We start from the raw sequence: 25,463 nt of genomic DNA on the forward strand, positions 1-25,463 counted from the left end.
TTGGTTTTATGCGAGTAAAATATTACCAGTATTTTATTGTTTTAAATATTATTATTACAGCTGCATGTATTTGTTCTTACTGTTTCTGGTTCTTTACTGCATGAAATTTCTTTTGGTGCCTCTTCTCCAAAGCACTGGGTAGCTAAATGATGACAAACCATTTATACAAAAATATAAATATCTAAAAGCAATTTTAAAAGATGCAATATGTTAAGTTTGTTGTTTTTCCATAAATGGGCTCGTGAGAGTGTGCCTTTGCCGTAACTAAGATGAAATGGAAAAGAGAAGTTAAGAAATAAAGAAAAAGCAGTATCTTAAAAATTAACAAAATTTGGCAAAACCACCATGATTATCTATATCAGGGTTTCCTACCTCCTGGGGCTGGGCCCCTCTGTGTATTTGGATCTTTGTTATAAATGATCTTTTTATAAGAGAATAAAGAAAATAAAATTTGGTGCACATGTCAAGAATTTCATGCTGTAACGTCCCTCATGTTAATGATAATACTTAACTAAAATAATCTTATATTTACTTTTCCAACTTAATTGCTGCTTGGAGCTGTATTTATTGTTAATATTGCTTGCCTAAAGACATTTTTTTGTTAAATTTACAAAAGAAAAGAAGAAATAAAATAGAAATAAAATGGCGATTGCAACATATCTAGATTACCACAATGTTTTTTTCTTAAACTTTGCGAAAAAACTAGTTGCAAAAATCTTTTTTTTCAATTCAATACTTCTGTTCAAGATCCCATGGCACTATCATGTTAGGAAACCATGGAAAAAATACAAATTCCAACATTTTAATTGAGGGACATGGCATTTGCATATACATCTGTTACAGTATTATGAACCAAATCTTTGAATTCTGCCAAAGTATCAAGATGGTCAATCTTTAATCACTTGCAGAATACTCCGAGACTGTGGTGCTTTATATCTGGTGGCAAGTTTATCTTGGGCAGTTTTCTCACTTGCAATTCTGTTGGCCATCATGATGTTTTACATATTAAATCACCCCTCTGTGTATTTGTATCTTTATTATAAATATTTTTTAAATCAAATAAAAAAATAAAATAAAATTTGGTGCACATGTGAAGCATTTCATGCTGTAATGTCTCTCATGTTAGTGATAATACTTAAGATTATAAATAATCTTATATTTACTTTTCCAACTTAATTGCTGCTTGGAGCTGCATTTATTGTTAATATTGTTTGCCTAAAGGCATTTTTTGTTAAATTGACCAACAAAAACTAAACTAAAAAAAAAAAAAGGCGATTGCAACATATCTACATTACCACGATGTTTTTTTTAAGCATTGCAAAAAAAATCATGTTAAGAAACCATGGAAACTATTAAGAAATTCTTTGCACATGATTACAACATGACTAATTCTTATCATAAATAACACGTTTCTTGTGAAAACATATAGATATCGATCTCAGATTGTTCCAATGGTGCCATGAAGAAACAATGTTGTTGGGTAAGAAAGTCTTTCTTCTGTGTATTATGTATATAAAGGGCAAAGTCTGAAAATTGTTGATCACATGGCAGAAGAGGGACATCGCCAAATTGCCTTATTACAGAAGACGGCCAGATACTAACTGGTAAGTGGGACCTTTTCACATTGTTAAATTTGTCCACGTTTTAAAGTTTTTTCAGAAGTTGTTTTGAAACTACAGATTATTCCTGTAGTTTCTCTTAGTGTTCTACCCTGCAGCATAATTTGAATCCACTCTGAAATGACTCATTACAAACACAAACCTATATAATATGACACAGTATTTAGTTTGAATTTAAACACTTTGCAACGTCCACAAAAATCGATGAACGATGAATGACAAAATGTTCTTGGAAATGTTCTTATACGTAGTTTACGATCAAATTTGCATATACCTCTGTTACAGTATTTTGAACCAAATCTTTGAATTCTACCAAAGTAACAAGATGATCAATCTTCATTCGCTTTTGCAGAATGTTCAGAGACTGTGGTGCTTTATATCTGGTGGCACAAGTTTATCTTGGGCAGTTTTCTCACTTGCCATTCCGTCGGCCCCAATTATGTTTCACATGTTAAATCAATGAAGGGGAGAGAGCAGAGTTATAAAACATAATGCCTGTTAACCACGCTGTCACTCAATGACTCACATTCCACTGATGTGACAATCTTTGTTGCTGAGGGACAGTTTGCTTCATAAAAATACTCCATAGTTCCAGGGTGAATTTGGAAGTGAACACAAAGATTTACTCTGGCCCAGTACACAGAACACAAAGAGATCTGGGTCGTAGGCTTGATGCAGTTATTACATTTAAGGGCTACACAAATAAATATTACACTTATTTTGCTTTGATTTACTTTTCATCCGTTCATCCGTTAATTTTGCACAGGTGAAAATGGGGGGACGGAACACAAAAAAGAGCTGTTTCTGTGAAGTGGTAAAACACACGCATATAAATACCATGACATAGAAAGCGGATTGTCTGCACTTTTGTCGTTTATTGATCTTTTGATTTCAAGTATGCAGTAAAAATAACAAATTTCTTATTTACCCTTATCACATGTTTGCAGGGCACTGTGATTCACTCCGAAACCTATGGTTGTGTCTTTGCTACCTAGTATGATATGTTTGTTAGAGAGGTTGCTTTTTTCTCTACCAATAATTTCAATGAAAGACTCATTATCTTGTTTGCAGTTGTACAGCCACAGCTGGCTGTATAAACTGTACATTGGGTTAACAAGGTTAGTATTTTGCCATTGAACTCGTGTTTAAATCCTGAACCACCTGTTTCCCACAATTCAGTGCTGTTTGCTATTGACATTAAAGCAGGGATTTCAAACTAAAATCCTGGAGGGCCGCTGTGTCTGCTGGTTTTTGATGTGTTCCTGCACTTCAGTGCTTAGTTTAAGTCATTGATTGGCTAAAGATTCTGCACACCTTGTTCCCAAGCCCATGATTGGCTGCTGATTGAAAGGAAATCACAAAAAACCAGCAGAGACTGCGGCCCTCTGGGACTGGATTTTGAGACCCCTGCTTTAAAGCCTAGATAGATTCAGACTGAGGTTGCACCAAACAGATAACGCAAATACGTAATGTGACGTGATGCCATTTGAATGTGTTTCTCATCTACAGAGACAATGAGTTACGCACAACTGCAAGGGCCGGAGTTCATCAGAACCGTTATTCCGCACCTCAGAAACGGAATTGAGAATTTCAAAGCCCTTGCAGACATTCTCCTCGAGTATGATGAATCAAAAAACCAAGCCATCCAGCAAGTTATTCGTAAGGGAAAAGCAAGCCTGGATCAGGCAGACGCAGCTGCGTCTGCTCACCTGTCGAGGGTGGATGCATACACTGAGAGTCTGACTGCCCAGAAAAGACAGCTGAGCTATGAGCAGTCATATAAACAGACAGATCTGGAAAACCTGAAGAGTGAATCCCAATACATAGCTGACTGTTTGGAGAGTAACAGGCAGGCTTTAGATACTGCTCAGTGGTCCCTGAATTCTGCTCGGGACACTCTTGATGAACTTGAAAGAAAACAGAGAGAGAGTCAAACAGTGCGGGATGTTGGAATAGGAATTATGTTCATTCCCATCATTGGCACCATTGCTGGTGAGTTCCTGTAGAAAAATAGTGTATTTTTTAAATGCCAGTTTCAGTTACTGTGGAATTTTTTATTTATTTTTACACTGTGTGTACAGTGGTCTTAAATGTGACTGGAATATAAATTGAATCTAATTTCACCATTCGCTGTATTTATTAGATGTTGGTAGCGGGCTTAGGCACAGGTTCATAATGTTGATGGTCAATGTATGTATCATTTACAGTAAGTAACTGCATAGAACTGTGGTGACAGAAAAACCGTAGAGCCCAGTAAATCCCACGGTTAATAAAAGGAACTTGTCTTTCCAGGTGCCATCATGGTTGCGGTGTCGCAGGAAGAGCTGAACCGCGCCCAATGGGCAGCCTCCGAAGCGTGGCAGGAAGTAGAAAACTGTGAATGGGCCGTCTATAATTACTCCAGTAGGTTGGAGGAAATGAAGAGGCGTAGGAAAGAGAAGAAGGAGGAGATGGAGGAGTGTCGCAGGGCCATAAGGCAGATCGAGCGGAGCCTGGCACAGGTTTCCGAGCAGCGCAACGGCATGCTTCGAGTTCAGGAGAAGATCAGGATCGCCGTCAACGCGCTGGGCACCCTGGCTGGAAGAGCGGCGGTGGCCAGGACCCTCACCGAACGAGTCATCTGCCTGCCGCCCATCGTGAACGTACTGGGGGAGATCGTTAAACTCACGCTTCAGCTGTACGAGAACAGGAAATGTGAGATCTTCCGCGATCCACAGGTCAGAGCTGCCATCCAAAGCCTGCAGGACATCTATAAGAAGGTGTCAGCCATTGATGGCCAGAACACATTGGAAGAACTTCAGTTTTATTGACGGGGATTTAAACTCATGATCCATTCCAACAGGGTACAGCATACATATATATCAGAAAAAAACCTGTATAGTATGCATATGTAGTAGAAGAATTTTGCCAACATATATACATTATTGTACCTAATTTAACTTTTTTGTTTCACACGCAGTGCATACACCTATTTTTATGTGATGAGAAATTATTGTTATCAGTATGTGATCCGGATCTGGGCCATGTTACTCTAATCAAAGGAGAGTGCACATTAATGCACTTTCTGCATTTGTTCCTTCATGTTCTTTTATGCTTTAGTTTAAAAATTTCTTTTTGCAATTTGATTAGTTTGTCATATATAATGGCATGCGAGTCATAAGTCATTTTGGCTAGGGATGCTTGATCGGAATAATTCGGAAAGAATTAATCATAAAGCGCCAATAAATGTTTTGCATAATTGATTAAAATTGCTTCAGAATTTTATGGTTTTCTCTTACGTGATATTTTAATTTGAAAAAAACATTTCTGGAAATAAAGTGCTACTTTAAAATAATGGTTTTGGGAATGATTTAATCTTAGATGCCTTTGTTGTGTTTCTTCTGGATTCATAAGAATGCACTGTCAGAGAATGCACTGAATTTTTTTCCACCCTCTTTCCCTCCCTTTACCCATGAACCCTTTCATATTAGGAAGAGACTTATTAGGTTCTTAATTGATCCATGTTAAAATATGCATAGTAATCTCAATCGATTTTAAATCTGATAGCAGCCACTTGAATCCACTTACTGTATTACACATGAATAAAGTACTTTCATGTGCTAAATCACCTGCCTTTCATATTAACTGAAAACAGAAAACGTATCTGTTTGCATTGAAGTACATGTTTTGTACTTCAGAACATGTACTTCAATGCAAGACAACATAACTGTTCTCAACAACTTTTTTTTACCCATCAAATAAGACCGTAAATTTAATGCAACAATCATTGGACCAGATTAACGGGTAGCTACAGTGTAGTTAATTGAGTTACATATAAATACTTGTTCAAACTGCAGTACTAAAGTAGTACTGCAATGGCTCAATTCAGATTTATTGTACGTCCATAGTGAATTATTTTCTTTGAATCACATGGGAGTAGCCAGTCAGTCAGTGTCAGTACAACAAATGTTTTAATACATCATAGAATTGTAGAATTCCAGGTGTGTGAAATTCATGAAAGACCATTCATCTTGAAAGTCAAACAGCATTTAAAAAAATAAAACTCCAGCCAGTCCCAAAATGCTGCAAGAGACAGCGCTTTCTTCTCAGATTGTTTTCCCGTTTCATTGTCTCTGTGCTGAAGGGCTTGCGGGGTCCCTCAGAAGAAGGTGTTGGGTCTCTTGGTGGTGAAGCGGGGTTTGTGCTGGCGACGCAGGACTCTGTGGGGCAGCGGGAACTTGATCTTGGAGTCCTGGAGGAACGTGGGACAGAGGTCAGAGGTCAAAGGTCAGTTGCCGTGAGAACACGGGAATAATTCATAATTTAGATTGTGATAAATCTGGCGAGGACAGCAATGTTCAGGTATCAGTAAATCTTCCCAGTACCTACTTCCACCTATTCTCCCCCCCCCCAAATCTGAGAATGAGCACATTTATAGTTCCAGATGCATGGTTATCACGGCCAAGCGGTGAGCTGGGGAGGGACGTAACGCATGCATATACTCAAACTGAGCAGGCGGCTGAGTGCGTGAGCTTCATCTGAGAGAATTTAAATAAATAAAAGCGGCTCGGTGGAACATGCGCTGAATGACCCTCACTGCTAACAGGGATCACAACAGATTCTATACATCGGTTTTCTTTTTAATTTCCAAAACATTAAAATTTCCATTTCAGTCGTTCACAAGGGGAAAGGGAATGTTGCCAGTTTTAAAACCGCCAGTTCTGAAGAAGTTGAGCTTGAAAACTGGAAGAGGAATCTGGCGTTGATCTTGCAGGCTTTAAACCAGAGCTGACTACAGCAGAGTCAGACCAGTGAGAGACCTGCATAATGGACCAATCAAACTGCTGACCAATGCATCTGTCACTGCCCATCACTACCCAGTCCCACAATGGACTACGCTATGAGCAGGGAGCAGCAGACCAATCCTGAGCCAGCAGCACTGGAAGCGTGAGCACAGCGAGGACTTCCTGTGCGACTGCCCGTGTGCGTCCCCCTGGCGTTCTCTGGGTCTGGCGTCGACTCACGTGGAACTGCTTGATGGCGGGACGGCGGCACTTGTTGGCGGGGATCTCCTGCACCTTCATGATCTGTATGGAGTGGGCGCGGGCGCGGTGGCGAGCCCCCATGTCCCGATCTGGAAGAGAAGCACCCGAATTTAACCCGCGGGTCGTCGGAACGCACCCGCCCGGAACACTCCTGGGGCACGGCTAACGTCGCTCCGATACTCTCGGCAGGCCGACGTCGACACTCGAGACACGCCCGATGTCCAACGGCTGTGCGGAAAGGCGGCAAGGGGCGGGACTTACAGCACTGAGGGGCGGGACTTACAGCACTGAGGGGCGGGGCTTACAGCACTGAGGGGCGGGACTTACAGCACTGAGTGACGGCGCCGGAGGTGGTGAGGTCGCGGTACTCGCGGTACATGTTGTGGGTGCCGCTGCGGGAGTCGTAGCGCAGCCAGATGCCGAAGTTCTTCACCCTGAGCGGGGACTTCTCAAACACCTGCAGGAGGAGGAGGAGGCCAGACACTACTACAGGCCTGTTTCCCTCAGTCACTTTCACTTCATACCAAAGCACACAGCCTCTGAACAGTCATCATATTCCCTGCCAGAGGAACAGAGGCCCAAGTAGTTTCTGTCTTTTCAGTGTCAGTCTGAAAGGCCACATTTAAGCTTCCAGACCGTCTGAAAAAGGACGGCATCATCGGTGACACCTCCCGGGTGCTTACATTCAAAGATCCAGCCTTTCCCCCCACCCCCCCCCCCCCGGTCCTGCCGAAACATACCAGCCCACAGTAGACCGTCTCTCCCGAAGCCTTCTTCATCTTCCTCAGCTGAGAGACGAAGTACCAGAAGCGGGACTTGGCCACCACGTGGTTGGGCGCGAAGATCCGCATGCGGTAGAGGGGAGGGGCGGGGTTCTTAGCTGAGGGCAGCAGACGCCCGATTACTTTATATTCGCTAAGCTGAGAAAAGGAGGAGGAGGGACAACTTTAACAGGCATGATTGACAGCCGTGCTTATCCAACCCTGATCCTGGAGGACCCCCATGTCCAGAGCTTTTATTCCTGCCAGGTACTTAAATGAACCGTTGTCTTCATTGGACCAATTTAGCATCCTTAACTACCAATTTTGGGGGCATTGCTGCTTTAAAGATAGCTGTAAAAAAATAGCCTGAGAAAAAAAAGCTAGCTACCCATTAGGAAATACACCAACTAGCTAACTTACCTCGCCTAAAATACATGAGACATGTCAAGCAACATGAACGTCTGATATGTTAGTGAAGTACATACAGTCAGTGTAGGACATTGCCTACATTAAGTAGAACTCATGGTTTCCCCGTCCAACTTTTCAATGGGCCTCCCAACGACACATGGTTAGCACGAGTCACCTAGACCTACAATGCCCTATTTCATACGATTCTGAAAAGAAAAGCGCTCGTTAAAACCTTCACATCTGAACCACAGCTCCAAAGTTACAGCAATGCCTGGTACTTTGGATGTTTCATTTTTTTCTCAAGTTTTTACATACTGTGCCGGACGCCTTCATTGTCCCTCTCGCAGCAGTCTCTGTCTCGCAGACAGCTTATTTTCTTCTTCTTCTTTTGGAGTTTAACGACGATGGTTACCAACTTTCGTTACCGCCACCTACTGGCTAGAATGTGAACCACAGAACAAGGTCGTGCCCGAATCAGCGCATTGCCGACTACTATACTAACTTGAATACTCAATCTTAACAAAAACACGATTTACAACGTAGAAAAAAACTTACTGACGCATACGAAATCAGTCTAGAAGTCATTAATAAATGCTCGTAAAATCAAGACCTGTCGTTAAAGGTATTCTCTAGTGGGGTCGATCTGCCTACAGAACAACGTAATTTATGCCAGTAATCTCTTTTCGCTTTGCTAATGGTCCTCCGTACAACAGCCGGTGCCATTTTATAATTCAAGTGCTGGACATTATGCATCTTTTGAAATAAACCGAACGCCCTTTTCCTCACTGCATCTTTGCATTCATCCGACCACCAAGATACTACTTCCCCACTTCCCTTATTCTTAGGGATAGATTTTAAAGCTGCTCTTACTATGGCTGCAGTAATACTTTCATTTGTACACTCCACATCTTTATTCATATCAACACCAACCATTTGTTGATCGCATATCACCTGAAACTGATCCCATTTTGCCTTCACTGGAATCCTCTGACAGTTATGCTGCACACTATAGGATAATGATCAGTCCCCACCCATTTACACAATCCGAGATGATTCAAAGATAGACTAATAAATTCGTAATCCAACGGAGTACGCCACATTTTAATTCAAATGGATAATTTGATTCAGTCGGTAGGCGTCAAATTATCCTGGAGTGTTCAAGCGAAGTATGTGAAACGGGGTCCACAGATCAAACAGCGAGCGGAAACGTGCAAACACGCGCAGCGACCAGTAAGCTTCCATATTATACTAGTGTATTATAACGGAATCAGCCTACTAAGATTTGACTGCAACCTCGATAACAGTACGTTTGGCAAATATAGGCCAATTCCACATGTACTATCTGCAAAACCATCCATGGCCAAAGTTACAGTAGGCTAAGTATCTTTGCGCTGGTGTCACCAAAACACCACGGAAGCTCTTCCTGTGGTCATGAGTCAGAAGGTTTCGCTGATTTCCGTATGTAGAATGAGCAGACACGCCGCACCGAGAGGCGCACGCTGTACGGAAGCTTAGAGGCAAAGTGAAATTCTTTCCGAAACGTGTCCACTGGTGTTTAGTTAACTACAACCGCCACGGGGGAACAATGAGATAAACTCGACAGGAAGGTATCTATTGTGTTTTTTGTTTAAAGTGTTGTCCGTATTTACGTAAAATGCCTCCGTAACTTTCCTTGGGTGTTTTTCCCCACACTGTCAGAAAGCGAGAGAGAGAGAGAGGTGTGCATATGCGATTGAATAAAGCCAATCACTAGGTTACTTCAGCTGGCAAATGAGTTACGATTCACATACTTTGCAACTTCGGTAAACTTGCATATTTCCGCAAAGTATATATAGCTTTTCAGCAGCAACTGGCCAATTATTTTGGTCTCCGCTAAGCTAATAGTAAAGCAATGTGCCCGCGCGTTTTCATGGCGTTAGCTCAACTTGGAAGTTGCAGCTCGGTGAGCGACACTGTCATTGTGTATTACCCATTTTTGTTACTCATTGTGTAATTACTCATATCGTTCGTCAGCTGTGTGCGAGTAATTTGTGAAATGCTGCCTAGTGACTAGTCGCAGTTTTGTTTACGGAAATTATTCCGTTCACTGCTGACTGGCAATTAAAAAGCGCGAATATCGATCGCGCTTTTTAATTGCCAGTCAGCAGTGAACGGAATAATTTAGCTAAACAGTGGTATCATAGGTAGCTATTCGTATGAAAATATTATGGCGACGCGTTGGAATAAAGCTAGCTAATTCGTATTGTGTTTGCCGTGTTATGAAATAGTCGTGCAGATACTGATCAAGCCAACTGTTTCACATATGGCATGTACTGTAGATTGCTGATCGGTTGCATCATTTTAGCAGTCTAATGGAATTTATTTGTAAATAACGAGTTACTCTTCCGCACAGGGACTTTTAAGAGACTGATGTTAGACGGCGGAATATATATATATGGTAATGCTTCTGTAATATCAAATGTGTATGAGTTTAAGTTGTTTGCGAATTCACTAGTCACTCATACTGTCAGGTTATGAAAAAATGAAGAAGCCCGCGGAAGTTATGATACATATTTGGTCTTGGGGGACTGCGTTTCGCCAGGTTTACTGCACTGCTTAGAAACATTTGGAAGTGTACGTGACGGTAATGTAATTACGATCCCGGCCATTCAGGCTTTTGTGTGCGGCACTTTAGGTTAGTTTTTTTACGCAGGACACCTAAATGGATACTTAAATGAATGATTTAATAATCTTGTGTGAGTAAGACACTTCTTATTGTGTGTAATTTACATTGCACCAGTGTTTCGTTAGAGTACATTACGGCTCTCTAGAACCAACCGTGAAAAGTCAGTCCCCACCAGTACTTTGTCAAGTAAAGGACCATTGTCCACTTCATATTGGTTGTTTTGCTTTCGGTGTCCTGTGTCATGTAGCTACAATGTCTCACCCTCTGTTACGACTCATTATCACATTTTATATAAACACTCTTAATCCCCCTTGAGCCTGGTTCCTCCTGAGGTTTCTTCCCATCTGCCACAGGGAGTTTTCCCTTGCCATTGTTGCTTTAGGCTTGCTCCTGTGGGGGTCTAGGCCAGGTCTGTGACTGTGTAGCGTATTGTGACAATTGCTATGAAAATACGCTTTATAAATAAAACTTTATTGATTGATTGAATGACTCGAGGGCTCATAGAATTGTGCTTCTGTGTTTAGACCATATCACACACCGCAGCCATTATACAAATCTTTTATCGTTAAGAGCTTCTGTGAAGATGGTAGTGGCATAGTCACCTGTTGGTATGTCCAAAAGGAAAATAAGTTATTGTGTTGTGATCCAGACAGCAGTACATTGTTGCTTTTAAGTTGTGATGTTTAAGTTGTGTTGACCAGAATCAAATGAATCGTGACTGAAATCAAATCAATCGTGATCATTAATCAACCGCAAAACTGTAATGCAGCAAGTACTGGGTTTTTATGTTTAGTTTTTTAAAAACTAATAATGGTGATATGTTTGTCTTTTAACATTCAACATTCTATGTACACTGTCTTCTACTGTTACCTGCCCAGGGACAACAGATGCATTTTAGCTTGATGGCTAATTCTGGGACAGCCAAGTGGCTGCCCACTGTCCCTGTCAAGCAAATAAATGTGTAGCACCTGCTGGTTGATGCACGGCAGCCATTTTGCACCAGAACGCTCACCGCACATTAGCTAAGGTGAAGAGAACCTTTTGTAGCCAGTTAAATGAGGGGGTGATTGGGTGGAGAGAGCCTGGTTGGGAACTTAGCCAGGACGTTGCGCTCACTCCTTGGTGCGGTCTGTCGTTTTGCTCTCAGATGCGAGAAGCTCGCCGGTGGGTAGAAGGGAGCAAGTTTGTAACGGAAACGAGGAACACTCCTGCCTGCCCCTCCCGCCCCCCCCCCCGCCATGGATGAGCACGCCTTGCTGGGACTGAACCCCAACGCTGACGCCCCTCACCGCCAGCAGGTGAACACGCCCCCACCCATTTTACTGTCGCTGTTGAACGCATCCATACTGGGAGGGCTGGTGTTTAGCATTTCGGTGTTGAGTGGGAGGGCTGGTGTTCAGCGTGTCAGTTTTGAGTGGGAGGGCTGGTGTTCAGCGTGTCGGTGTTGAGTGGGAGGGCTGACGTTTCAGTGTGTTGGTGTTTAGTGGGAGGGCTGGTGTTTCAGTGTGCTGGTGTTGAGTGGGAGGGCTGGTGTTCAGTGTGTCGGTGTTGAGTGGTAGGCTTCATGTTCAGTGTGTTGGTGTTGAGTGGTAGGGTTGGTGTTCAGTGTGTCGGTGTTGAGTGGTAGGCTTCATGTTCAGCGTGTTGGTGTTGAGTGGTAGGGTTGGTGTTCAGTGTGTTGGTGTTGAGTGGGAGGGCTGGTGTTCAGTGTGTTGGTGTTGAGTGGGAGGGCTGGTGTTCAATGCGTCGGTGTTGAGTGGGAGGGCTGGCGTTTCAGTGTGTTGGTGTTTAGTGGGAGGGCTGGTGTTTCAGTCTGTTGGTGTTGAGTGGTAGGGTTGGTGTTCAGTGTGTCGGTGTTGAGTGGTAGTGCTGGTGTTTAATGCTCAGTCCATTTCCTCCAAGGCTCTGGCCTACTTTGAGCAGCTGAAGGAGTCGGCTGATGCCTGGCAGGTGTGTGCGGAGGCCCTAGCCAAGAACGTTTACAGGTAGGACCGTGACACTGACCCTCTGCAGGTTCATATGGGTCATATAACCCCTCTGCAGGTTCATGTGGGTCATATAACCCCTCTGCAGGTTCATATGGGTCATAAAACCCCTCTGCAGGTTCATGTGGGTCATATAACCCCTCTGCAGGTTCGTATGGGTCATATAACCCCTCTGCAGGTTCGTATGGGTCATATAACCCCTCTGCAGGTTCGTATGGGTCATATAACCCCTCTGCAGGTTCGTATGGGTCATATAACCCCTCTGCAGGTTCGTATGGGTCATATAACCCCTCTGCAGGTTCATGTGGGTCATATAACCCCTCTGCAGATTCGTATGGGTCATATAACCCCTCTGCAGGTTCATATGGGTCATATAACCCACCCTTACATTGAATATACCTACAGTTTACAGTTATAGTGCAGAATACATTGTTTTACTAAGGGCAAATTTGAGCATGTTGTAATTCTTGAGTTTACTGATTTGGTGATGGTTGTAATTATCACCCAGTCCCAGTAATGTGAGATGGCTTCCCCCCTTACAGCAGTGACCATGTGAAGTTCTTCTGTTTCCAAGTTCTTGAGCATCAGATCAAGTTCAGGTAAGGGAGAATTGAACGTGTATTTGTTCTTGAATGTGAGTGTGTTTGTGTAAGAACAGTTCCTGAATGTGAGTGTGTTTGTTCCTGAGTGTGAGTGTGTGTTTGTTCCTGAGTGTGAGTGTGTTTGTTCCTCAGTGTGTGTGTTTGTTCCTGAGTGTGTGTGTGTGTGTGTTTGTTCCTGAGTGTGAGTGTGTTTGTTCCTGAGTGTGTGTGTGTGTGTGTGTTTGTTCCTGAGTGTGAGTGTGTGTTTGTTCCTGAGTGTGAGTGTGTGTTTGTTCCTGAGTGTGAGTGTGTTTGTTCCTGAGTGTGAGTGTGTGTTTGTTCCTGAGTGTGAGTGTGTGTTTGTTCCTGAGTGTGAGTGTGTTTGTTCCTGAGTGTGAGTGTGTGTTTGTTCCTGAGTGTGAGTGTGTTTGTTCCTGAGTGTGAGTGTGTGTTTGTTCCTGAGTGTGAGTGTGTTTGTTCCTGAGTGTGAGTGTGTTTGTTCCTGAGTGTGAGTGCGTGTTTGTTTCAGACACGCGGGCCTCAGTCCCACCCAGCAGCAGCTGATCAGAGAAACACTGCTGAAATGGCTGCAGTCACAGGTGTGTATTTCTCTCTTCCTGTACATGGGGTTTGTTTGTGTGTACACGTGTGTGTATGAGGTATGCGATTTAGCTCTGATAACGTCCAGTATTAAAACACTGTCATTTATAGTCATTGATATTATTACCCAAAATACGCATTCCCTCCCATTCTGTGGTTGATTAACTGTAAATTGATTTTGGAGATCTTGTTTAGTCACAATGTAAACCGAGGCTAACTGTAGTCATAGGCAGTTATTAGAGGCGGCGGTCCATGTAGTTCAGTGTTGGCCTGAAGCCGTGGCTGACCTCTGACCCCCCACCCCCCCTCATTGTCACACCCCCCAGTTAATGAGCGCTCAGCCACAGAAGGTCTTCATTCGCAACAAGGCGGCGCAGGTGTTTGCTCTGGCCTTTGTGACGGAGTACCTCACCCAGTGGCCTGAGTTCTTCTCGGACGTCCTGTCTGTGGTTGGGCTGAACCCGCGGGGGGCGGACCTGTACCTGCGCACGCTCCTGGCCATCGACGCCGAGGTGGTGGACCGTGACATCACGCACTCTGCCGAGGCAAGACCCCGCCCCGCCCTGCCCCGCACCCCAATGCCACGTTGCTTCCCCGGGACCTCTGACCCTGCTGTCCACCCTCTGCCCTCTGACCATGCCTTCTGACCTCTGGCCCTGCTCTCTGCGACCTGTGACCCTTCTGTCCACCCTCTATCCCTGCCCTCTGACCTCTGATCCTGCCCTCTACCCTCTGCCCTATGACCCTGCCCTCTGCCCTGTACACCCTACCCTCTGCGCCCTGTGACCCTTCTGTTCACCCTCTGCCCCTGCCCTTGCCCTCTCACCCTGCCCTCTGACCTCTACCCTCTGCCCTATGACCCTGCCCTCTATACTCTGGCCTCTCACCCTGCCCTCTGACCTCTACCCTCTACCCCATGACCCTGCCCTCTACACTCTGCCCTCTGCCCTCTCTCCCTGCCCTAAACCCTCTACCCTATGACCCTGCCCTCTGCCCTCTACACTCTGCCCTTTGACCCTGCCCTCAGACCTCTGACCTCTGCTCTGTACTAGGAGACGCGCCGGAACACGCTCATTAAGGACACCATGCGGGAGCAGTGCATCCCCGCTCTGGTGGAGTCCTGGTACCAGATCCTGCAGGCCTATCAGCACACCAACCCTGAGCTCACCTGCCAGTGCCTGGAGGTGGTGGGCACCTACGTGGCCTGGATCGACCTCGCCCTCATCGCCAACGACCGGTGAGCGGGACTGCAGGGGTTTGGTCACTACACCTGATTCTGCTCATCAAGGTCTGGAGTGAAGACCATGAGTAGTTAAATGGTTAAATCAGGTCTTGTAGTGCTGGGATAAGACAGGAACCTGCACCCACGCCGGCCCCCTTTGGGACAAACGTAACTGCAAAACCTGATTCTGGATCATTAGCCGAGAATGACAGATGTTTCCCTAGCGACGCTGGAGTAGAACTCGCTGGTGTGTTTGCAGGTTTGTGACCCTGCTGCTGAGTCACATGTCCGTGGAGGTCCTGAGAGAGGAGGCCTGCGACTGCCTGTTTGAAATCGTCAGCAAGGGCATGGACCCCGTGGACAAGACCAAGCTGGTGGAGTCCCTGTGCCAAGTGCTGCAGTCCGCTGGCTTCTTCAGCGTGGAGCAGGTAATGGTTGCTGAGCTCCGCTCCCGCGTTCAGCAGGTAACGCTCGCTGAGCACGCTCTCCTGTGTTCAGGCCTCTTCAGCGTGGAGCAGGTAATGGTCGCTGAGCACCATGTTTCACTCATGACCGTTTCACTGGACTACCTCCATCATTCAGACAGAAGTTAGTTTGAGGACAGACGAGAGACGGCAGGTAACTAGTTTTCTCCGAGCGGTAATATGCTGGGCATTGTGGGATAGCTAACTGGCCAGTAAGTAAGTACCTGTTGTTGAAGACCATCTAAATTTATGGGCGCTTCTTGAAGTATTGTTGATATTTAGGTAGGGAGAGAGCAGTTGTCCATGTTTTGAAGTTACATGATGATTGGGGAAGTCATGCCAAAAATAGTCTGTGGAATTAATTAAAATAAATCCGTGTGCTTCCACTGATGAGGGACTTGAATGGTGTTCCACATGTACGGAACATTCCGGTCTTCCATTGGCTGCCACTGTGAAGGGCCTAATACAGTCGCCATGTGGAGGGTCACCCTGTCTGTTCCCTGTCTCTCCATCCCATTGGCTTTCTCAGGAAGAGGACGTGGACTTCCTGGCCAAGTTCTCCAGGCTGGTGAATGGCATGGGCCAGTCGCTGGTGGTCAGCTGGTCCAGACTGGTGAAGGTGGGCGACTGGGAGGGTGCCCAGGTGACACTGCGGTCCCTGGAGGGCAAGGTGCCCCTCACCCTGCAGCTGCTGGCCCACGAGGACGACGACATCTCCGCCAACGTCGTGGGCTTCTGCTACGACTACCTGCACGTGCTCAAACAGGTGGGCTTCTGCTACGACAGCCTGCACGTGCTCAAACAGGTGGGCTTCTGCTACGACAACCTGCACGTGCTCAAACAGGTGGGCTTCTGCTACGACTACCTGCACGTGCTCAAACAGGTGGGCCTCTGCTACGACTACCTGCACGTGCTCAAACAGGTGGGCTTCTGCTACGACTGCCTGCACGTGCTCAAACAGGTGGGCTTCTGCTATGACTACCTGCAGTCAGTGTTGTAGAACCCCATGGCCTTCAGTCACCAGCAGTGATTGTGACATCAGCATTAGAATGTTCAGTTAAGAACATTCTAATCGGCACATTCAGGGATGTGCTGAGCTCCTCCTCGTTTGCTTCCATTCGCTTTCGCGAGGGTTCCAGAATACTCGGTCCACAATTACAAGTTTGCTTGATTTCTGTAAATGATGTAACCCAACACACAAGGTTGGTATTGTAAGTAATTCTAATGGACACCTTGAACATTCGAATATATGTGTGTTTGCTCTTCCTCTTCCAGCTTCCACATCTTGCAGACCAGCAGAAAACCAACATTGAGGTACATTTTCATAGATGATGCTTTATTTTAACTGTGTCACTTCATACAGATTTGAATGTTTTTTTTTTGAAGTAGTAAATTAAACAATGGGTATATTACTCCTTCAACAGGCTATAATGTTAGCTGTCATAAAGAAACTGACATATGACGAAGAATACAACTTTGAAAATGAGGTAATGTTTTATATGTCCCAGAGTCATGTTGAGGCTGCCACAGATTGTTTGATTTGCAGTCATTTTATTTAGCTGACCGTGATAATTAATGATAAAATTAAAAGAATGACTGCTTTTCCTCTGTCCTTCCTTTCTCTTTCTGTCCACTTGCCGTGTCTCTCATTTCCTCTCTTTTCATCTTAACCCCTCCCTTTCTATCACTTTTACACTCTTCCTCTTCCTGTCCTCCCTCCACTGCTGCTTTCTCTCCCTTAACCCTTTGAAGAGTAGATTTTTTGGAATTGTTTTTTTCTTCTTCAAAATTCTAGGTCAGCTTTCTAGAGCTCCATCACTTTCAGTTACCAGTAGCGATTGTGACATCAGTATTAGAATGTTCCATTAAGAACATTCTAATCACAAATTTGTGACCTCACACCTTAATCTCTTGTTCTCGCTCCCTTTTTCTCCCACACGTACACGCAAACACACACACACACACGCACGCGCACACGCGCGCAGGGGGAGGACGAGGCCATGTTTGTGGAGTACAGGAAGCAGCTGAAGCTGCTGTTAGACCGTGTGGCCCAGGTGTCTCCAGAGCTGCTGCTGGAAGCTGTGCAGCGGGTCTTCACCTCGACCATGCAGTAAGCCCCATTCTCACAGCAGCACCATGCAGTAAGCCCCATTCTCACAGCAGCACCATGCAGTAAGCCCCATTCTCACAGCAGCACCATGCAGTAAGCCCCATTCTCACAGCAGCACCATGCAGTAAGCCCCATTCTGTCCTACACGGGTCTTCACCTCCACCATGCAGTAAGCCCCATTCTGTCCTACACGGGGCACAGCCGTTAAAATGTGGCGTGATTAACACTCAGGTGTTTCTGACGGAAATAAACTTCTGTTGTCTAACAGAACCTTTGGATATCCATTGAGATCTCTTGCCAGAGAAATTGTCTTGAGGTCAAGATTTCATGCTGAGGTTCTTTCTGTGTGTGCCTGTGTACCTGCGTGCGTGTGCTTATATGTGTGTGTGTGTGTGTGTGTACGTGTGTCTCCTCTCAGGCACTGGCAGGCCGCGCCCTTCATGCAGGTGGAGGTGGCGATGCGGCTGCTGTATATGCTGGGCGAGGCGCTGCCCGCCCACCAGGGGGCGCACTTCTCCGGGGACGAGGCCAAAGCCAGCGCCCTGCAGGGCATGATGAGAACGGTGAGCCGTCTGCCCCTAATGCCCCTAACGCCACCTGCTGCTAATGCCACCTGCCCCTAATGCCCCCTGCCTCTTAAGTGCTCTGCCCCTAATGCTCTCTGCCCCGAATCCAATCTTCCCCTAATGCCCCCTGCCCCTAATTCTCTCTGCCCCCTAATAACACTGATGCATCTGAAATCTGCCCAGGCCAGGCTTTACTCGCTGAGTAACCTCAGCGTCTGTATTTGCTGCAGTTTGTGCCAGCGTGTTTATAAACTGGATGTTCATGGGTGCTAGACCGTGTGCATCGGATTGACAGCCTAGATATTCGCAGCCAGGTCAACCACATGGACATGCCACTGTATCTGACAGTGTGACACACTGTGACTTTGTGAAATGGGCAGCACACCCTGCGTTGGCATTCTCTGTGGCTGATGAAGAGGAGCTTGTCACTGTGATGTCACTGTCATGTCTCTGTGATGTCACAGTGATGTCCCTTCCATTCCCAGCTGGTCACCTGTGGGGTGAGTGAGTACCAGCACGTCTCCGTGACGCTGGAGTTCTTCGAAACGGTCGTGCGCTATGACAAGTTCTTCATGGTGGAGCCCCAGCACATTCCAAACGTTCTGGTGAGTATCTCCGTGGGTCCTCTGTGCGCCCTCCACATCTGGCCTCAGCTCTCATAGGTGTGTGTGTGTGTGTGTGTGTGTAAATGGGGTGTGTGTGCGTGTGTGTGTGTGTGTGTGTGTAAATGGTGTGTGTGTGTGTGTGTGCGTGTGTGTGTGTGTGTGAATGGCATGTGTGTGTGTGTGTGTAAATGGTGTGTGTGTGTGTGTGTGTGTGTGTGTGTGTGTGTGTGTTCATGTTCATGCTTAGTTCATATCTCCTGCAGATGGTGTTTCTGGATCACCGAGGCCTCAGACACAGCAGCCCCAAAGTGCGCAGCAGAGTGGCCTACCTCTTCTCCCGCTTCATCAAGACCCTGCAGTGAGTCACACCCAACACTGTCACGCCCAACACATCACACACCCAACACCGTCACGCCTGTAACACCGTCACACCCAACACCGTCACGCCTGTAACACCGTCACACCCAACACCATCACACACCCAACACCGTCACACCCAACACCATCACACACCCAACACCGTCACACCCAACACCGTCACACACCCAACACCATCACACACCAAACACCGTCACACCCAACACCGTCACGCCTGTAACACCGTCACACACCCAACACCGTCACACCCAACACCATCACACACCCAACACCGTCACACCCAACACCGTCACACACCCAACACCGTCAAACACACAACACCGTCACACCCAACACCGTCACACACCCAACACCATCACACCCAACCCGACCTAACACATTTCATCCGGCCGGCCAATGGTGTAACTTCATCACTCAGTCACAGACATTCGTGTTTGTAGGGCTGGCCCCACTGTTGCGGTCCAGCCAAAAAAACAGCAAAGAGCTGGAAATCGTGGGCCTGACCTTCTGGACCTTCTGATGCGAAACTCTCTTCTGTCTGCAGCAAGCACATGAACGCCTTTATTGAAGACATCTTGAACAGGATACAGGACCTTCTGGAACTTTTGCCTCCGGTAAGAATCAGTCAGTTGCTCTCTTTTTTCAGTGAGGTGGTTCACACCAAAAATAATAATTCAGATAAGGGCAAGTCATGTATTGATAATGTTATCTCAGAGAATGTAGTGTTTAAATTGGCACCCTCTCCTAATGGGACTGAATTGTGTTGTAAATGAGTTCAGTTTGGGAAGGTGTGATGTTTGAGTGCTTAATCTCAGGTACTGGCTTTTTTTCATGTGCAGTAAAATATTATTTAAAAACCACCCACAATATGGAATCTGCAAACCTGCGCCTTTAGATACCGGGAGCATGTTGTGATCAATCATTGGGGAAATTATAACCTGAAAAGAAATGGCAGTTCATTTTTGTTCCTCGTAGGGGACATGAATCTGTGGTCTCAGTAACCATTTATTACCACTATGCAGAAACCCTACACTCCAATGCAGATTTAAATATGTTACGCGTTTCTCTCATCCCAGACACGTGCATTATGTGAGAAAAGATTAAAAAATAAAAATGAGTAGCAGGTCTCCGGAGGACATGGTAAATCCTTGTTGAGTATTTTGAAAGGGTGCTGTGACTGTCCCTCCTCCCCCCAGGCGAACGGGTGCCCGCCGGCCCTGACCAGCGATGACCAGCTGTTTGTGTTCGAGGCGGCGGGGGTGCTGGTCGTGAGCGGCGAGGGCGGGGCGGACAGGAAGGGGGCGCTGATGCGGAAGCTTCTGGAGCCGCTGCTGGAGCGCTTTGGGCTGGTGCTGGCGCAGCTGCAGCGTGAGCAGGACGAGGAGCGGCAGGCCGCGCTCGCCGACCGCCTCAACCACGCCGTGGGGTTCGCCAGGTACGCCCCGCTACTGCCGTCCCGTAGGTTTCCACTCCAACCCTAACAAAGCCACAGCTCACTCAACAGCTAGAGCAGGGCTGCCCGACCCTGTTCCTGGAGATCTACCGTCCTGTAGGTTTTCACCCCAACCCTAACAAAGCCACAGCTCACTCAACAGCCAGAGCAGGGCTGCCCGACCCTGTTCCTGGATATCCCAGAGAGCTTGTTGAGCTGCTAATTAGTAGAGTCAGGTGTGCCAAATTATGCTTGAAAATGAAGCCCTACCGGATGGTCTATCTCCAGGAACAGGGATGGGCAGCCCTGCAGTGATCTGTGCATCTGGATGGGCTGGTAACAGAGACGGAGAGTTACGGTATGAAGTAAAAGCTGAATGGATGTGCACATCGCTCGCCGTGATGCCGGTTCAGCGTGCAGTCGTCTGATTGGCTCCTCTCCCCTCTGTGTCTGCACAGCCGCACCAGCAAGGCCTTCAGCAACAAGCAGACGGTGAAGCAGTGCGGCTGCTTGGAGGTGTACCGCGACTGCCTGGAGGTCTTCGTGCCCGCGCTGAGCTGCCCCGTCCAGCGGGGGGCGCTGCGGAGCGGCGTGCGCTCCTTCCTGCACCGCATGATCATCTGCCTGGAGGAGGAGGTGCTGCCCTTCATCCCCGCCGCCTCCGAGCACATGCTGAAGGACTGCGAGGCCAAGGACCTGCAGGAGTTCATCCCCCTCATCAACCAGATCACCGCCAAGTTCAAGGTACAATTTACTGAGCTAGGTCAGGACAAGGCCCAAGGTAGGCGTCCTAAGCCAGATCCCTGTTAAGCTCAGTGTAGAGTCCCTGAACTAGATTACAAGATTGAGGATCACCTTGAGGGAGGATTCTTAAACTGGGTCAGTACCAAGTGCAAGGCACTGTTCCTAATCCAAAAAGGGTGACCGCTATTAGAAAGTGGAAAAACAACTGTGGTCTAATAGTCCAGCATGGCGAATGGGGGAAGTATAAGACCTCCCTTGTTATCCGGACCTGACTGACCCCTCTCTCACCCATCTCTGACTGTCCTCTGACCCCTCTGTGACCCCTGTTTGACTCTTCTCTGGCCCCGCTCTGACCTCGCACTGACCCCACTCTGACCCCTCTGTGACCCCTCTGTGACTCTTCTCTGACCCCCCCCCCCCCCCCCCCGGCAGGGCCAGGTGTCCCCCTTCCTGCAGCAGGTCTTCATGCCGCTGGTGCAGGCCATCTTCGAGGTGCTGGGCCGGCCGGCCGAGCAGAACGACCAGACGGCCGCGCTGGAGAAGCAGATGCTGAGGAGGAGCTACTTCGCCTTCATCCAGGCCATGGCCGGCAGCGGCATCAACGAGGTCATAGCCAATCAGGGTGAGCCTGCGTGGAAACGCTGAGGAGAAACCTGGCCAAAAACCAGAGCCCTCTGCTTGTGATCCAGTTTGTTCATGTGAAAGAGGCGTCAGCGGATCAGGGTCAGGGCCGATGAGCAGAATCTGGTCTACTCTGAACACAGATGCCCCTGTGCAAACCCTGCTCGTGTTGTTCGCAGGGGTGGAGAACATTGAGCGGGTGCTGTTCACCATCATACAGGGAGCGGTGGACATCCCCGATCCTGTCGCTCAGAAGACCTGCTTCATCATCCTCTCCAGGCTGGTGGAGCTCTGGGGTGAGCAGCTGTTCGCGCTGTCAGACGGGTCCTCCTGTGTGAGGCTGCACTTAGGTTTGGATAGAGCAGGGGCGTCCAGTCTTATCCAAAAAGTGCCAGTGTGGGTGCAGGTTTTAGCACTGCGGCACCTGATTCAACTAATTAATCGTGGTCTTCAGTAAAGACCTCGATAAGTAGAATCCATTGACCTTAAAAGAACTTTGATTGGAACTGCAGTGTTATGGTCAACATTGAGCTTTTTGGCCTGGCATGCCAGCAGTGGGTTTAGGGTTAAAGGTCCTGTCTCCAAAGCAGTTCCATTGTAACTCTGCTTACATTTCATTTATTCATTTAACTAATTGTGTCTCAACGTGTGCTTTTTTTTCAGGGGGTAAAGATGGTTTGGTTGGGTTCCCCGACTTCATCTACAAACACATTGTCCCAGCATGCTTCCTGGCCCCGCTGAAACCGACCTTTGACCTGTCCGATGCCCAGACGGTTGTGGTATGCCGCCTAAAACCTTCTCTTGAAATATCTATTCTCAGAGAGCAGGATTAGTTGCAGGCCACATTTCTGTACAATTAATAAAAATTTGTTTGTTTTTCAGACACTGTCCGAAGTTGCTCTCACTTTGAAAATGATTCATCTGAAGAGGGTACGGTTGAGTCACTGATCTGCTTGTACACGCTTTGATATGAGACCAAAATGTTTATGACAAATACATTATTTGAGTGCTTTGTTTTTACTAGAAGTCTAGCTTATTTTTTGTACAAACATCAGCTCCCAGTTCACTCCCATTCATTTTCGGGACCTTGCTGCAATGAATAGTTTTAAAGCGCTAACTAACTATGGAGGATAATAGGTCGAAAACAAGTACTAATGTTGAAAGGTCTGTCAGCCATCTTGCAACACTGAAAGTGGGGGGAACAACCACAAAAATAGCCGTTTCAGTGAAATGGTAAAACGTACTTGCGTGTAAATACCAGGAAATAAAAGCTTATTAGAAATGGTGACATACTTTATGGTTCGATTTTTCTTCAGCTGAATCTGAAATGTCTCTTCCCAGGGGCAAGAGTTCCTCCTGTATCTGCAGCAGGAATACCTGCCTTCTGTGCACGTCACACCCGAAATCACACAGGTACGGGAAGTCCGTGTACAGCATTAGGTTCAGCTTCACCATGAATCGTTTGAGACCGGTGCCGAGCGTTTGCCTTAAAAATGATTTTTCCCCTTAGGAACTGTGTCAAGTGCTTCAGCAGCCAGATTCAAAGGTTATAAAAAGTTACATGAAGGTATGTGGCCAGCGCATGTTGTCAGATGAGCTCAGAATTGTTACTGGTCTTTACTGCACAAATGCGATGCCTACGTGAAGCCTTTTCCACTTGATCTTTGTTAACAGGCGTTCTTTCAGCGAGCCAGACTGTAAAACTGGGACGTCAGGGAACCGCACTGGAAGAAGGAGCGGTCGTCGGTGCCATTTCTTTAAAGAAAAAAAAGGCTCAGCAGAGGAATCGTTTTTGCACTTGAGAATTTGCGTACGGGTGTCCGATCTGTCCGTCAAGGATGAGGCCGCCTGGGAGTAGGAGGAGCCACTACTTCCCCGAGGCTCCGCCCCTGCCACCTGATTCGCAGTCGGACAGGTGAAGCACGCGAGGCTCTGCGGGCACTGGGCTGGCTCGCAGTAGGAGGGCTGCAGGCACTGGTGACCCCTGCTGGGAGACAGAATGTGAACTTTGGATTCTGGGCAGTCAGAAAATAGATGTTGTGAAAAAGTTTTTCTTTTTTTCTTCCTCTTTTTCATCGGTCGCTGTGGCCTAATTGGGTAATACGAGGTATTTGAGCCAATGTTGCTTTGTTATATATTAAAAGTCTTTTGAACTTTTAGAGCTACTTTATTTTTATTTTTTTGCTGCCTCTGTTTGAATTTTTTTTTGAGACATTGAGCTAATATCTAGATCGAATGGTTTGACTTCAGATGTGACCTTTCAGGTTTGTTTTACAAGGGACAAAGTTTGTTCTTCTTTTAATTTAAGGACAATACCAGTTTTATGTTGTGACCAATTTTTACATTTAGCGCAGGCAACAGTATCACCTGTACATTTTTTTTTACTGGCATTTTGACAGTCTGCCTTCCCATGTACAGCTGTCCTCTGGGTTGTCTGCATGGCTTAACGCGAACGAGCAAGTGACCGTGTGCCGCCGACAGTGTTAACAGCAGTTGTGTTTATGAATATACCGTTAGATTTGTTCACGCTATGATTACAGTGTGGATATCCATAATGGATTACTCAGAAATGGTTCACATCTTGAAAGTAGAAATAAGAGAGTGTAAATTTACCTTTCACGCCCACCCAAATCTAAATGGAGACATTTTGCGCATATATGGTCACATTCTTTGCAGACGGACTTGAGTAAACTTGAAGGGGTAAACTCTCGTTTTAGAGGTTCTATGATGTCATTTATTTGAGATGAAGAAATATGAAATATGTGAAAATTCTGGACTGCTGAATGGATGCCCTGCCTACTCATTAAAATTCTCATGAATTATTGTTAGAAAATTATTTTTACATTTATTTTTACAATTTTGTTTAATTTAAAAAGATGATGTATTTGTAAAGGTCTAATGTAGTACCTATGCAAAGTATACCCCTTTGAACCTTTTCTGCTTTGTGATGTCAGTGCCAGATTTCTCTTCTACATATGTACATGGCATACGCCGCATATTTAAGGGGAAAATTGTTATTTTGAAAAATATAAAACCAGTGCAAAACTGACATTGGATAAGACTGCCTGGTCTAGGCGGGGTCTCAGTAGTGGCATACACTTTCAGCTTCTTAATAAGCGCCTTGATTGTGCTCCAAGGGATATTTAGGGCTCATTTTTATATTCACATTCTGATCTGTGTCTTTGTAAAGATAAACTTCTTGGTGCTCATGCCCAAATCTCTGTTATAAATGCACTGCTCAGGAGAAGGAACCTACAAAAATGGCAGAACTTTTATTGAAAACTTGTGAATCACTTTGATTTACCACAGGTTGGGGCAATTTCACAGTTGGTTACAACATGGGGAATTTAGCTCTGCTTACCCAGTCAAGCATTTTAAGTTAATTATAATTTATTTAATTTCAAAGAAAGTTCGAATATTTCACTCTCAGATATGGGATGCAATTCCAGGCTAAAAGGCAGCACATTTTTGAAGGGTGTATTGTTATTCTTACTAAGAAATGATCTTGTAACTTAAAATGTACAACACAAACATCCCAAATATTGTTAGTGCAAAGATTTTTCCTGTTTTTTTTTTTGCTTGACTGGCTTATTTTACTCTGTAGCTTAAGTCCGTTACACGTTAGAGTCGTTTATCTCTTCCTCCATCCCCTATCTTTGTTTCTGCTTCTCTAGATTT

At 46.0% G+C, this 25,463-nt stretch overlaps 2 protein-coding genes across 6 annotated transcripts; one reads left to right on the forward strand and one right to left on the reverse strand.

Annotated features, from left to right (window-relative positions):
- Positions 1-5,552: 5,552 nt before the first annotated feature.
- LOC118232643 (60S ribosomal protein L18a-like) lies at positions 5,553-9,207 on the reverse strand. Of its 3 annotated transcripts, none has more exons than XM_035427731.1 (6): positions 8,764-9,207; positions 8,128-8,250; positions 7,384-7,563; positions 6,971-7,100; positions 6,623-6,732; positions 5,553-5,850 (listed from the first exon to the last, which is right to left on the reverse strand). In XM_035427731.1, the coding sequence occupies exons 2-6, from the start codon at positions 8,143-8,145 to the stop codon at positions 5,758-5,760; spliced, it is 531 nt and encodes a 176-aa protein (XP_035283622.1). In that variant the 5' UTR covers positions 8,146-8,250; positions 8,764-9,207; the 3' UTR covers positions 5,553-5,757. The 3 variants fall into 3 exon arrangements, with proteins under 3 accessions (XP_035283622.1, XP_035283621.1, XP_035283620.1); XM_035427730.1 differs by having other exon boundaries at positions 8,368-9,207; XM_035427729.1 differs by having other exon boundaries at positions 8,128-9,207.
- On the forward strand, positions 5,750-24,604 carry LOC118232630 (exportin-T-like). 3 transcript variants are annotated; one of them, XM_035427703.1, is made up of 25 exons: positions 5,750-5,885; positions 11,625-11,775; positions 12,380-12,462; positions 13,005-13,061; positions 13,573-13,642; positions 13,970-14,188; positions 14,696-14,880; positions 15,125-15,293; positions 15,859-16,134; positions 16,605-16,643; positions 16,754-16,816; positions 17,315-17,439; positions 17,858-18,002; positions 18,491-18,610; positions 18,874-18,968; positions 19,533-19,602; positions 20,185-20,423; positions 20,879-21,164; positions 21,597-21,786; positions 21,965-22,081; positions 22,449-22,564; positions 22,668-22,715; positions 23,127-23,198; positions 23,296-23,352; positions 23,460-24,604. In XM_035427703.1, the coding sequence occupies exons 2-25, from the start codon at positions 11,716-11,718 to the stop codon at positions 23,484-23,486; spliced, it is 2,928 nt and encodes a 975-aa protein (XP_035283594.1). In that variant the 5' UTR covers positions 5,750-5,885; positions 11,625-11,715; the 3' UTR covers positions 23,487-24,604. The 3 variants fall into 3 exon arrangements, with proteins under 3 accessions (XP_035283594.1, XP_035283596.1, XP_035283595.1); XM_035427705.1 differs by having other exon boundaries at positions 15,859-16,095; XM_035427704.1 differs by lacking the exon at positions 5,750-5,885 and adding an exon at positions 9,268-9,419.
- Positions 24,605-25,463: the final 859 nt, after the last annotated feature.

The sequence above is a fragment of the Anguilla anguilla genome, chromosome 7 (assembly GCF_013347855.1).
Source record: "Anguilla anguilla isolate fAngAng1 chromosome 7, fAngAng1.pri, whole genome shotgun sequence".
Classification (NCBI taxonomy): Eukaryota; Metazoa; Chordata; class Actinopteri; order Anguilliformes; family Anguillidae; genus Anguilla; species Anguilla anguilla.

Excerpts from the sequence above, each read along its gene's own strand:
- LOC118232643 (XM_035427731.1), bottom strand. Across the intron at positions 6,733-6,970 it reads CGGCGCCGTCACTCAGTGCT|ATCGGGACATGGGGGCTCGC; the intron begins GTAAGTCCCGCC and ends CTTCTCTTCCAG. Across the intron at positions 5,851-6,622 it reads CCGCCATCAAGCAGTTCCAC|GACTCCAAGATCAAGTTCCC; the intron begins GTGAGTCGACGC and ends ACGTTCCTCCAG.
- LOC118232630 (XM_035427703.1), top strand. The coding sequence starts at position 11,716 with ATGGATGAGCACGCCTTGCTGGGACTGAACCCCAACGCTGACGCCCCT. Across the intron at positions 14,881-15,124 it reads GCCCTCATCGCCAACGACCG|GTTTGTGACCCTGCTGCTGA; the intron begins GTGAGCGGGACT and ends GTGTGTTTGCAG. Across the intron at positions 18,969-19,532 it reads CGCTTCATCAAGACCCTGCA|CAAGCACATGAACGCCTTTA; the intron begins GTGAGTCACACC and ends TTCTGTCTGCAG.